This window comes from Oncorhynchus clarkii, chromosome 20 (genome assembly GCF_045791955.1).
Source record: "Oncorhynchus clarkii lewisi isolate Uvic-CL-2024 chromosome 20, UVic_Ocla_1.0, whole genome shotgun sequence".
Classification (NCBI taxonomy): Eukaryota; Metazoa; Chordata; class Actinopteri; order Salmoniformes; family Salmonidae; genus Oncorhynchus; species Oncorhynchus clarkii.
The window spans coordinates 10,803,609-10,816,612 of record NC_092166.1 but is presented as its reverse complement, the minus strand read 5'-3'; the positions used below and the strand labels follow the sequence as shown (position 1 = coordinate 10,816,612).

The following is a 13,004-nucleotide window of genomic DNA, read 5'->3' as shown; positions in this document are numbered from 1 at the left end:
ACTACACATCCCAAAATGCCATTCGTGTCTCTAGTTTTTGCAGTCGTCACTAGTTACCACAGCCACAAAGTCACAACGCTCCCCATGTCTACTATTGATCTTCTTAAAATCTGATTTTAAACCTAACCACACTGCTAACCTTATACATAACCCTAAATTAAGACCAAATAGCACCTTTTTTGAACCAAATAGCACATTTTGTCTTTGTGGCTGTTGTATCTAGTGACAACCGTTTAGACGGGGGGGATATTTGACGTCGCTAGATAGCTAGGCTGGCTAGCTAAACGTGCTAATTTTTGTGAATTTTATCCAGAATATTTTCCTGTGTGTAGCTACAGATTTCCACAGTATGAGCAACGTTGGTTTTTCGGCTACACGGGGGATCAGCTCGGGCGGACCTGATAAGGTCGACATGTCTTTAGGTAAGGCCGCTCGCGACACCGTTGATGTGGGTGGGTCACCGGCAGCTCGAACTTGGTTGTTGTAGCTAGCTTGCTAAATGTTCGCATATGAGGGATTATAATATGCATTTATTTGAGATACATTACACTGTATATTTAAAACGACTTACATACTACTCTGGGCAACTTTGTTTGCTAACCGCTAGTTAGCTGCGTTCATTCAATGCGACCAAGCCAATTAGCCACCACTACTCAGTTAACGAACTGCTAGCTAACGTTAATTGTTATGCAGGTCTATTGGCCCATCCAAATGTCAGCGAGAATGATTAATGTAGTTAGTTAACTAGAATGTACAAATTTAGCCGACTTCCAAGAGCCAGACAAACTTTAATTCATAAGCATGGCATACATAACGTTAGATTGACTGAAAGAGCTCACTGACAAGTAAACGTATGGTTTTGTTCATCTGACTGTCCTAGATGATATAATTCGTTTGAACAAGAAAGAGCAACAAGCAAGGAGGCCTGGCCCGGGGAACCGCAGGCCACTACAGAAGGGGAAGGTCTTTGTCCAAGGGAAGCCAGTTGGAGCGAGGGCCAGGGGACAGACTCAAAGACGTGTGTACAGTAGTTTTGTTTGTGATGCTCATCACTGCAACTAGTTCTCCATTGTTGACCATAAACTAGGTGGTTCGAGCCCTGAATGCTGATTTGGCTGACAGCCGTGGTATCTCAGATCATATACCACGAGTATGACAAAATATTTCTTTTTACTTCTCTAATTACTAAGGGCTGCATCCAGGCACTCCTCTTTGCGTCATGTGTAAGAGCCCTTAGCCACATTGGCTATATACCACACCCCCTTGGGTGGCAGGTAGCCTAGTGGTTAGAGCGTTGGGCCCTGAGCCCGCCAGAACACGTTTCTCTTCCGCAGGGGCCTCAAGGTACACTCTATTGGCCCGTAAGTGTCTCTGACCGTATGTAGACTTCTACCCCTGAACAAGGCAGTTAACCCACTGTTCCTAGGACATGATTGTAAATAAGAATGTGTTCTTAACTGACTTGCCTAGTTAAAGGTTAAATATACATATATATATGAAATATTGCTTAAGTAACTTAATATAAGGGATATTGGGATATTTATATATATTGGGATATTTGAAATGCCAGTGAACTAGTTAGACCTTCCAATACATCACATCAATTGAATTCTCCACATGAATAAGAAGCCGTGTCATTTCCAGGAGGTGGTGTACCAAGAGGTGCGATAACGAGAGCGGGTTTTGGAAGAGGCCGAAAGATTCCCCCTCCGGTTGGTCGACGCCGGGGTCAAGGGGTTATCACTGGACTGGCAGCCCGGAAGACTGCAGCACTACAGAAAGGCATCAGTCTGCTCAACCGACCTGCTATCAACCGGGTACTAAGGGCTCATACATCTGGGACATTTTCATTAGGGCACACTGTAGCAAAACGTGCATCAGAACCAAAATGAGCATCCCTTATTGGACAAGTTAAGATAATACCTCGCTGTTTCGAACTGTTTTCCTCCGTTTCATGCCTAGTTAACATGACCCTTGTTGGGATCAAAGAGGAGAGAGTTAGTTTCCGAAGAAGACTGTGCTCCTCTGTTCACCATCTCTATTTAAAATTTCTCTCTCAGAAGTTACGGCCCTTCAACAACCGATCACGGCCCTTCAACAACCGATCACGGCCCTTCAACAACCAATCACGGCCTTTTATCCAACCAGCCCAATACAGACAGGTGCAAGGCCAAAGGAGGCCCTACAGACAGACAGACGTACAGCGACGCCTCGACTCGACGAGACCCTTTCAGCAGCGGAGACGGTGAGGAAATAACATTTGCAGCATTACTCCAGATGACTCCCCTCCATGGAATATCACTTTGTCACACCGTCAGCCGGTCCCAGACCGCTATCTACCCCTTCTTCCCTTTGGCCATAACCGTTCAATGTTTGCAGATCTGTATGTATTAAAGGGCAAATCAGCAGTTGAAACAATAACAAAGTGTTCTCCCTGCTACTGTTAATTAGTAAACAGCTGAGGGATTTGGGGTGAAGAAATGTAACCATTCTAAAATGCATACAGCTATGGGATGCAAGGACTGACCATCCATTATATCAAAAGTATAGTTTTAACCATGTGTTGAAGCTATATGGTGTTTGTTTACATTTACTTTGTTTGCAAACATTGGAGTAAAACAAGCTTATATTTTGGGTTCTGATGGGGTACGACTGTTGAACTAAACTCATGAGGCCTTTATAAGTTATATTCAAGAATCGATGGGTACAGATTGATTGAAAAGTGAAAGACTAAAGTTACATACATGGGATGCTTTAGTGAATTTCAGAATGTCTGGAATAGAAAAGGCAGAAATAAAACAATTCAATAAACATTCGCAGCCAGTCATCCAAAACATAGCCCTATGCAGTCGTTCAATTCCTATAGAAGCTGAGGATGTGTGTTCAACAGGCAGACACGTTTCAGACCATTTAAATGCATTTACAAGTCCAAAAAGGGATGTAGCAACTGCAGATTTCCTCTTGAAGTAATGTGGGGGAAGCGCCATATACACTGATTATACCTATATAGGCCTATAAGATCTGCAAATATCAAAGGGTTAACATCAAAGCAAAGTGGTAGGGAACAAATTGGCCCTGGCTCTGTTTAACGCTGAGAATCACTGAAGCGTTGTTCCAAATGCTCTCCGATGACATTACACAAACGAAGGACATCATGGAACATTTCCATCTCCACCCTTAGACCAACCATCTATTTTGTCTTTTCCTTGTAGGCCCTTGCCCCTTGTCCAAACCCAGAGAGAAGCCCGCCAGGCCATGTTTCTCTCCCGCAGGGGCCTCAAGGTACACTCTATTGGCCCGTAGGTGTCTCTGACCGTATGTAGACTAAAATTTATTGGACACAGTGCATGGAAAGTCCTGTCTTTGTCTCACCTGTACATTCTTCCATACTGCAGGTTCACACCCAGGTCCCGAAGCCGACTTTAACCTCTATATCCCCTGCCCCAGTTAGAACCCGCCAGTGAGTATTTGACGTGTGTGTGTGTGTGGATGGGTGTGAGACTATCGCCTCTTGACAGACGGCATTCCACTCTATAATATAGTGCACCCTCATCATTCTTGAGGACTACACATCAAACCTTTGCTCGTCATTATCCACAAGTCCTCTAACCATATGTCTGTCTGTCCACCAGGTGGCGCACGTCAACAAACAGCAGTGGGATCCTGACCGTTTCCATCGACAACCCCACTGCCATGACACAGTCTGAGTGAGTCACATTATGAAGCCACACATACCACTATATGAGCAGAGACTGACTAAATACATAGGGCCAGTAGTTACCATACCAAAGAACCTCATATTAACTAAGGGCAGTAGTTTTTCCTAGTCCGTTCAAGTGGTACAAGGGTGGCAGGTAGTTAAGAGCTTTGTGCCATTAACCGAAAGGTCGCTGGTCCGAATCCCCATGTTGGCTAGGTGAAGAATCTCTGTGCCCTTGAGTATTGCCCTTAACCCTAATTGTTCCTGAAAGTCGCTCTGGGTAAGAGCATCTGCTAAATGACAAAAAAATGTAAATACTCCTGGCCCTATGTATAGAGTGGCGACCAAATATATTGACACCCTTGGACTTTTCTTACATCATTCGTTACTACTTCTAAAATAATTGAATAAGTCAGTTCTGCAAATTTCTGCCCTGCTAGTGCTGCCCCGGTCAACTGTAAGTGCTGTTGTCAAATCAAATCTTCTTCGTCACATAATCGTGATTGACAGCTGTAATTCTGGGTGTAGCAAAATGCTTGTGAAGTGGAAACATCCAGGAGCAACAACGGCTCAGCCGCGAAGTGGTAGGCCACACTAGCTCACAGAACGGGACCGCCAAGTGCTGAAGCTCGTAAAAAATTGTCTGTCCTACCGAGTTCCAAACTGCCTCTGGAAGCAACGTCAGCACAAGAATTGTTTGTCGGGAGCTTCATGAAATGGGTTTCCATGGCCGAGCAGCATGTGCAATGCCAAGCAACGGCTGGAGTGATGTAAAGCTGCCGCCATTGGACTCAGGAGCAGTGGAAACACGTTCTCCTGTGTGATGAATCACACTTCACCATCTGGCAGTCCGACGGACAAATCTGGGTTCGGCGAATGCCAGGAGAACACTACCTGTCCCAATGCATATATTTAAATGTAATCTTTATTTAACTAAGCAAGTCAGTTAAGAACAAATTCTTATTCACAATGATTGCCTACACCGGCCAAACCCGGACGATGCTGGGCCAATTGTGCACAGACCTATGGGACTCCCAATCACGGCCGGTTGTGAGAGCCTGGAATCTAACCAGGGTGTCTGTATTAGCTCCTCAAGCACTGAGATGCAGTGCCTGTTATTGCAGCAAAGGGGGGACCAACACCATAATAATACCCATTATTTTGGAATTAGATGTTTGACAAACAGGTGCCCACATACTTTGTCATGTAGTGTACCAAACTCTTCTTATAGCAATCAATGAGCTTGCTGCACCTTTCGACTGGCAATTTGGCCCACTTTTCGGCAGGAAACTGCAAGAATTCTTTAATGTTTCAGGGATGCCCTCCAACTACTTTTTTCAGATCTCACCATAGGCTTTGGATGTGATTCAGGTCTGGATTCTTCCCTGGCCACTCCAGGACAGTCCAGCTTTTCTTCTTGAACCATTCCAGGGTGCTTTTGATGTGTGTTTGGGTTGTTGTCCTGCTGGAAGTTCCACAACCTTCAACAGGAAGTTCCACAACCTTGCACTCTAAACACCTTGATAATCTGCTGATTTCATGATGTCTTGCACACATTCAAGGCCCCCAATACCAGAGGCAGCAAAGAAACTCCACGGCATTATCAAACCTCCCCATGTTTGATTGTAGGCAGGGTGTTCTTTTCAGTAAACTGTCAGTAAACACAGTGCTGATCTGTATTGCCAATGTACAATCATTTTGTTTCATTGGTCTACAGAACATTTCCTCCAGGATTAAAGCTTGTTCGGTGGGTCTTTGAGAAGTTCAATCAGGCTTTCTTGTCTCTTTCAGTAGTGAGGTCTTCCTATGTTTACCAACAACCAAATTAAGCAGGCTGCTTCTGGTACTTGGGGCCTTGAATGTGTGCAAGACATCATGAAAGCAGCAGATTATCAAGGTGTTTTGGAGTGCAATGTTCAACCCCCTGTCCAAAAACGATGTCTGTCTGAAGGTTGTGGAACTTCCAGCAGTTAAACAATCCCAAACAAATCTTAAAAGCACCCTGGAATGGTTCAAGAAGAAATGCTGGACTGTTCTGGAGTGGCCAGTGAAGAGTTCCAATCGGAATCACATCCATAACCTATGGCAAGAGCTGACAACTGCCGTTGGTGGAAGGCACTCCTCAAACATTGAAGAATTAGAGCAGTTTGCTGCTTTAAAGTTAGCCAAATTGCCAGTAGAATGGTGTTACAAGCTCATTAATGGCTACAAGAAGCGTTTGTCTGCAGTTCTTGTCCAAAGCCTGTGCCACCAAGTACTAGTTCCGGGGTGCCAATAATTGTCCATTCATCTTTTATTTTCTCAAATCTAAACTTACATTTACAAAAAATAAAATTGTTTCTGCAATGTAGTTTTAGAATAAATAGGGAATTATTTAAGAAAAGTGCATGGGTGCCATTATATATTTTCGGCAACTGTCCATAACCACTTGCCATATTTTTTTCTTCTGTTCTCCCAGGCCTCCCTGTGCTTGGTCCCTGCACCCCTCGGCCCCCACCAGCTCTGCCCCAGTCAAGATGAAGGTGGAAGAGGAGAAGAAAACGGAACCACCTAAAGGAGTCCCCTTGCAGTTTGACATCAACAGTGTGGGGAAACCGGTGAGAATAAGATAGAATTGGGCAATCGTTTACAAAGGCAGCCCAATTCTGATTTTTGGCACATTTTTGGCAAAAGAGCTAATCTGATTAGGTAAAATATCAGAATTAGGCTGCCTGTGTAAACACAGACCAAGTTGTTTCAGATCATGTCCTCGTGAGCCTCAATGTACAAAACATTAGGAACAGCTGCTCTTTCCACGAGACTGACCAGGTGAAAGCTATGATCCCTTATTGATGTCACCTGTTAAATCCACTTCAATCAGTGTAGATGAAGGGAAGAAAGAAGACAGGTTAAATAAGGATTAGGCCTTGAGACAATTGAGACATGGATTGTGTATGTGTGCCATTAAGAGGGTGAATGGGTAAGACAGAAGATTGAAGTGCCTTTTGAACAGTATGGTAGTAGGTGCCAGGCACACCGGTTTGAGTGTGTCAAGAATTGCAACATTGCTGGGTTTTTCCATGATCAACAGTTTCCCATGTGTATCAAGAATGATCCACCAACCAAAGGACACCTAGCCAACTTGATACAACTGAGTCCATGCCCTGACAAATTGAGGCTGTTCTGAGGACTAAAGGGGGTGCAACTCAATATTAGTAAGGTGTTCCTAATGTTTTGTACACTCCGTATAAACGTTATGAATGGTTGTTTGATAGTCTAACTCTCCCTAGTGGTTCAAGATCTAAGTTTCCCCTTGTGAATTGGTGAATAGTGTCATTCATTAGTGCACGCTGAAGCAAAAAGGTTTAAAAACGTGCAATGTTAACAAAATTATTGAAGTTCAGATAGTGTCTCCCTGATTCAGTCAGTTTGTCTCCAGTTTGTTTCTAGTGAACTGGACCCAGTTATACTGTATGTACACAACATTATATGCAAATGTATTATATGTGCACAAGTCAGACTTCTCTCTGCTACCACACGGCAAGTGGTACCGGAGCGCCAAGGCTAGGTCCAAGAGGCTTCTAAACTGCATCTACCCCCAAGCTATAAGACTCCTGAACAGCTAATCGAATGGCTACCCAGACTATTTGCATTTTTTTTATTTTTTTATATTTTCTTAAACTGCATTGTTGGATAAGGGCTTGGAAGTAAGCATTTCACTGTAAGGTCTACACCTGAAAGTATTCAGCGCATGTGACAAATAACATTTGATATATATTTTTATTCTGGTCTCTGGCCATTGCTAGTTATAATTAAAAAAATGTTTTTCAAAAGTATTATTTATAGGTATTACTGCACTGCTGAAGCTAGAAACCCAAGCATTTCGCTGCACCTGCAATAACTTCCATGTACACGACTAAAACATTTTGATTTTGTGTGAAGCGAATTTAATGTTTTTTCTGACAAGCTTTCTCTCCCAACTGTTGTCACATCAGACTGCGATGACTTTGAATGAGCGATTCCGCATCCTGAAAGACGAGCGCGTCGCCACTGCGCAGACCAGCAAAGGCAGCCGATTCGTCACTGTGGGTTAAGACAATGACGCAAAGGAGAAGGGGGATCCCCAAAACATTTGTGTCCCAGACAGACAGACACACACACACACACACACACACACAGGACCCTGAGCTGATCGTAAGCTGATCCTCCTGAGTGATTTTCCTTATGGAGCAGACTTGGGATAGAAAGAGAGTGATGCATTCTCAGTAGGATGAGCCTAGTATGCTGATATTTGTTGCTTACTTGCATTCATTTTTATGAAAACAGTAGGCATACGTTCTAAATTGTATGCCGTTCGAGTAAATATTAGGCAAACCAGATTTGGACACCGTCTTTTTGATGTAAAATAAATATGGTAGAACGTTTTTGTATATGTATAGATATGGGATACTGTTCTATAGGAAATGTTATACTTTTAAATGTTTTTATACTAACTACAAAGTCATTTTGTTGAATAAACCCCTAATTAACGTACGAAAAGGCTTTTTTTATAATTATTTCTGCGTAATCACGGTAAGCCTGCAGCGCATATCCAGTGTTAAATATAGAAAATAGATTAATTAGGGGAAAAAATGTAAGAGGTCTATCTTGTCCGTACTTGCACGGATGCAGTTGCTCTAGGATAGTCACCTGATGTTTGCTACCCAATTTATTATTTTAGGACGCAGTAGCCTAAGCCGGCAAAAGTTTGGTAGGTATCAAAGAGAGAGGGGGGAATTGGTAGGCTCCCAGCCATATTATTGTTCTGTCAACCATGGTTATTTGCAAGGAAACATGTGCCGTTATCTTTCCTTTACACAAAAAGGGCTTCACAGGCAAGGATATTGCTGCCAGTAAGTTTGTACCTAAATCAACCATTTATAGGATCATCAAGAACTTCAAGGAGAGCGGTTCAATTGTTGTGAAGAAGGCTTCAGGGCGCCCAAGAAAGTCCAGCAAAGTCCACCGTCTCCTAAAGTTGATTCAGCTGCGGGATCGGGGCACCACCAGTACAGAGCTTGCTCAGGAATGGCAGCAGGCAGGTGTGAGTGCATCTGCACTCACAATGAGGTGAAGACTTTTGGAGGATGGCCTGGTGTCAAGAAGGGCAGCAAAGAAGCCACTTCTCTCCAGGAAAAACATCAGGGACAGACTGATATTCTGCAAAAGGTACAGGGATTGGACTGCTGAGGACTGAGGTAAAGTCATTTTCTCCGATTGTTTGGGGTATCTGGGAAAAAATCTTGTCCAGAGAAGACAAGGTGAGCGCTACTATCAGTCCTGTGTCATGCCAACAGTAAAGCAGTCTGAGACCATTCATGTGTGGGTTTGATTCTCAGCTAAGGGAGTGGGCTCACTCACAATTTTGCCTAAGAACACAGCCATGAATAAAGAATGATACCAACACATCCTCCGAGAGCAACTTCTCCCAACCATCCAGGAACAGTTTGGTGACGAACAATGCCTTTTCCAGCATGATGGAGCACCTTGCCATATGGCAAAAGTGATAACTAAGTGGCTCGGGGAACAAAACATTGATATATTAGGTCCATGGCCAAGAAACTCCCCAGACCTTAATCCCATTGAGAACTTGTGGTCAATCTTGGACACTGTGTTTACAACCCTCCAGACGAGCTTCAATGTCATTCAACTCTCCTTCTGTGGCCTCCTACTGCTCTTAAATACAAGTAAAACTAAATGCATGCTTTTCAACCGATCGCTGCCTGCACCTGCCCGCCCGTCCAGCATCACTACTCTGGACAGTTCTGACTTAGAATATGTGGACAACTACAAATACCTAGGTGTCTGGTTAGACTGTAGACTTCCAGACTCAAATCAAACATATCCCATCCAAAGTCAAATCTAGAATTGGCTTCCTATTTCGCAACAAAGCATCCTTCACTCATGCTGCCAAACATACCCTCGTAAAACTGACCATCCGACTGCTCCTCGACTTCGATGTCATTTACAAAATATCCTCCAATACCCTACTCAATAAATTGGATGCAGTCTATCACAGTGCCATCCGTTTTGTCACCAAAGCCCCATATACTACCCACCACTGCGACCTGTACGCTCTTGTTGGCTGGCCCTCGCTTCATACTCGTCGCCAAACCCACTGGCTCCAGGTCATCTACAAGACCCTGCTAGTTATCTCAGCTCGCTGGTCACCATAGTAGCACCCACCTGTAGCACACGCTCCAGCAGGTATATCTCTCTGGTCACCCCCCAAACCAATTAATCCTTTGGCCGCCTCTCCTTCCAGTTCTCTGCTGCCAATGACTGGAACGAAACTACAAAAATCTCTGAAACTGGAAACACTTATCTCCCTCACTAGCTTTAAGCACCAGCTGTCAGAGCAGCTCACAGATTACTGCACCTGTACATAGCCCATCTATAATTTAGCCCAAACAACTACCTCTTTCCCTACTGTATTTATTTATTTTGCTCCTTTGCCCCCCCATTATTTATATTTATACTTTGCACATTCTTCCACTGCAAATCTGCCATTCCAGTGTTTTACTTTCTATATTGTATTTACTTTGCCACCATGGCCTTTTTTTTGCCTTTACCTCCCTTATCTTACCTCATTAGCTCACATCGTATATAGACTTGTTTATACTGTATTATTTACTGTATGTTTGTTTTACTCCATGTGTAACTCTGTGTTGTTGTATGTGTCGAACTGCTTTGCTTCATCTTGGGCAGGTCGCAATTGTAAATGAGAATTTGTTCTCAACTGGCCTACCTGGTTAAATAAAGGTGAAATAAAATTTCAAAATCCTCGAGGCGGGTGGACAAACAAAAACCCACAGCTTCTGACAAGCTCCAAGCATTGATTATACAAGAATGGGCTGCCATCAGTCAGGATGTGGCCCAGAAGTGAATTGACAGCATACCAGGGCAGATTGCAGAGGTCTTGAAAAAGAAGGGTCAACACTGCAAATATTGACTCTTTGCATCAACTTCATGTAATTGTCAATAAAAGCCTTTGACACTTATAATTACACTTCAGTATCCATAGTAACATCTGACAAAAATATCTAAAGATACTGAAGCAGCAAACTTTGGAAATTAATATTTGTGTCATTCTCAACTTTTGGCCACGACTATACATTGTATTTTATTTGGCCTTTACGGTAGACTTTAACAAATCCTGTGCAATAGAGTTGTCCGGAAGTGACTCCAACATTCATTTTCTGGATTCAATTTCACTCAAAAATCATTTAAAGCTTTGTTTTACTATTGACAGTTACAGATGATTTCGGGATTGTATATCGATTGGCTCTCCTTAAATATGTAATCTGATGTATTCGATTGTTTCTTAATTGTTTAATCGAACTTTTCGGTGCATGTAAACTACACTTCCCTGAATTAGCATAGTGCCCATGTGCGCCCAACTATAACCCTTTCCGAGCTTGTTTTCCCTCCCTATGCTAGTTTTTGTCATTGCAAAACTTCAATACTAAACCTCAACTTCAAAACGCCATTGCTAGTTATACAATCATGTAACTAAGAAGTTCGCGGGAAATAAACTTAAGTGTTGTTTTGTTGAATAGTCACTACTAGTTCGAGCAATCCGTTTTATCGTAACGATATCCTTGACTCATTGTTACTTAACGCAATATCGATGCCATGGTGCCCTTATGGTAGCCTAGACTGATTTGCTCTGCTAGTTTTATTGAAATGTATTAAGTGTTTATATGTGCATTGTTTTTGATGAACCTTTTTTTGTTTTGGGGTAGCTAAATAAAAGTATTGCTAATTTTTTACCTCAACGTGGAAATTGGACAATATATTCCAGCTGATTTGTTTTCTTCTGATTACCAACATTGATGAGTCACCTATTGGGTGCGTTCGTAAATTCACTCTGGCTATCTACTCCTTTTTCAGAGCACAGAATAACTTTAAGAATTTACAAACGCTCAACACCCGTTGAATATAGCGGTTGTCAGTAAACATCGGCAAAAAAAACATTGTTGCCAGCAACAGTCACCAACGCTCTGGATAACATGAAAACAGCTTAACCAGCTCTGCTAGGGCAAGTAAAATGGTCAGTGAGGTGTTCTCTCATTTATGTCTGGAATTAGCTGGCAAGCAAACTAACTTTAGACAGTTAGCTTGGGTGCTCTACTGCCATTGTGAGGTCAGAAAGTTTGGATCAACTATAATCCTCGCCCAGACGCAACATGCAAAGTGTTGGTTTCATGAGCTAAAATAAAAAAATCCCAGAAATGTTCTATACACAAACTGCACAAATTTGTTTAAATCCTTGTTAGTGAGCATTTCTCCTTTGCCAAGATAATTCATCCACTTGACAGGTGTGGCATATCAAGAAGCTGATTCAACAGCATGATCACTACATAGTACTACTACTACCTTGTACTGGGGACAAAAGCCCACCAAAATGTGCAGTTGTGTCACACAACATGTCTCAAGTTGAGGGAGTGTGCAAATGAAATGCTGAATGCAGGAATGTCCACGAGAGCTGTTGGCCAGATAATTGAATGTTAATTTCTCCCCCATAAACTGCCTCCAATGTCTTTCGGAGAATTTGTCAGTATGTCCAACCGGCCTCACAATGGCAGACCACGTAACCACGTCAGCCCAGGACCTTCACGTCCGGATCGTCTGAGACCAGCCACCCTGACAGCTGATGAAACCAAGGAGTATTTCTGTCTAATAAAGCCCCTTTGTGAGAAAAAAAAACTAATTTGGATTGGCTTGGCTCCCAAGTGTGGGCTTATGCCCCTGCCCAGTCATGTGAAATCCATAAATTAGGGCCTAAAGGATTTATTAAATTGACTGATTTCCTTATATGAACTAACACAGTAATATTGTTGCATATATATTTTTCAGAATAAATGAATGGTGGATACTCATCTTTTATTCAGGAGGATTCCTTCATCTTTAAGAGGATAAAATAAACCCTTAGTAAAAAGAGCTCAACTTGAATCCCACAAGAAAAGCTTAAACATTGACTGTGGTAGTAGGAAATCCATTCATAAGACAGAACTGTTCAACTCCATCTTCAGTGCAGATCATACAGCAAGTGAGAAAAAAAAATGTATATGTTCCGCCTCTCACTCAGGCCACTTTCAGAGTGGCACTGTTTAATGGCAGTCTCTGACAAACACGACTATCACAATAGTTTGTCAGTAACAACGGCCTGGGACTGTTTGATGGAACTAATCAAATGAAAACTACCAGGTTAACAAGCCAGTTCATGTCGGAAGGAAATTACTCCTCAATGGTCAAGTTGTGAGGTTTGATAGAAGCTAACTAA

At 42.7% G+C, this 13,004-nt stretch overlaps 1 protein-coding gene across 1 annotated transcript; it reads left to right on the top strand.

Annotated features, from left to right (window-relative positions):
* The first annotated feature begins 17 nt into the window (after positions 1–17).
* LOC139377253 (UAP56-interacting factor) lies at positions 18–8,218 on the top strand. The gene is made up of 9 exons (XM_071120260.1): positions 18–422; positions 881–1,018; positions 1,645–1,817; positions 2,061–2,245; positions 3,213–3,282; positions 3,396–3,460; positions 3,633–3,707; positions 6,159–6,297; positions 7,675–8,218. The coding sequence occupies exons 1-9, from the start codon at positions 350–352 to the stop codon at positions 7,771–7,773; spliced, it is 1,017 nt and encodes a 338-aa protein (XP_070976361.1). The 5' UTR covers positions 18–349; the 3' UTR covers positions 7,774–8,218.
* The last annotated feature ends 4,786 nt before the right edge of the window (positions 8,219–13,004 follow it).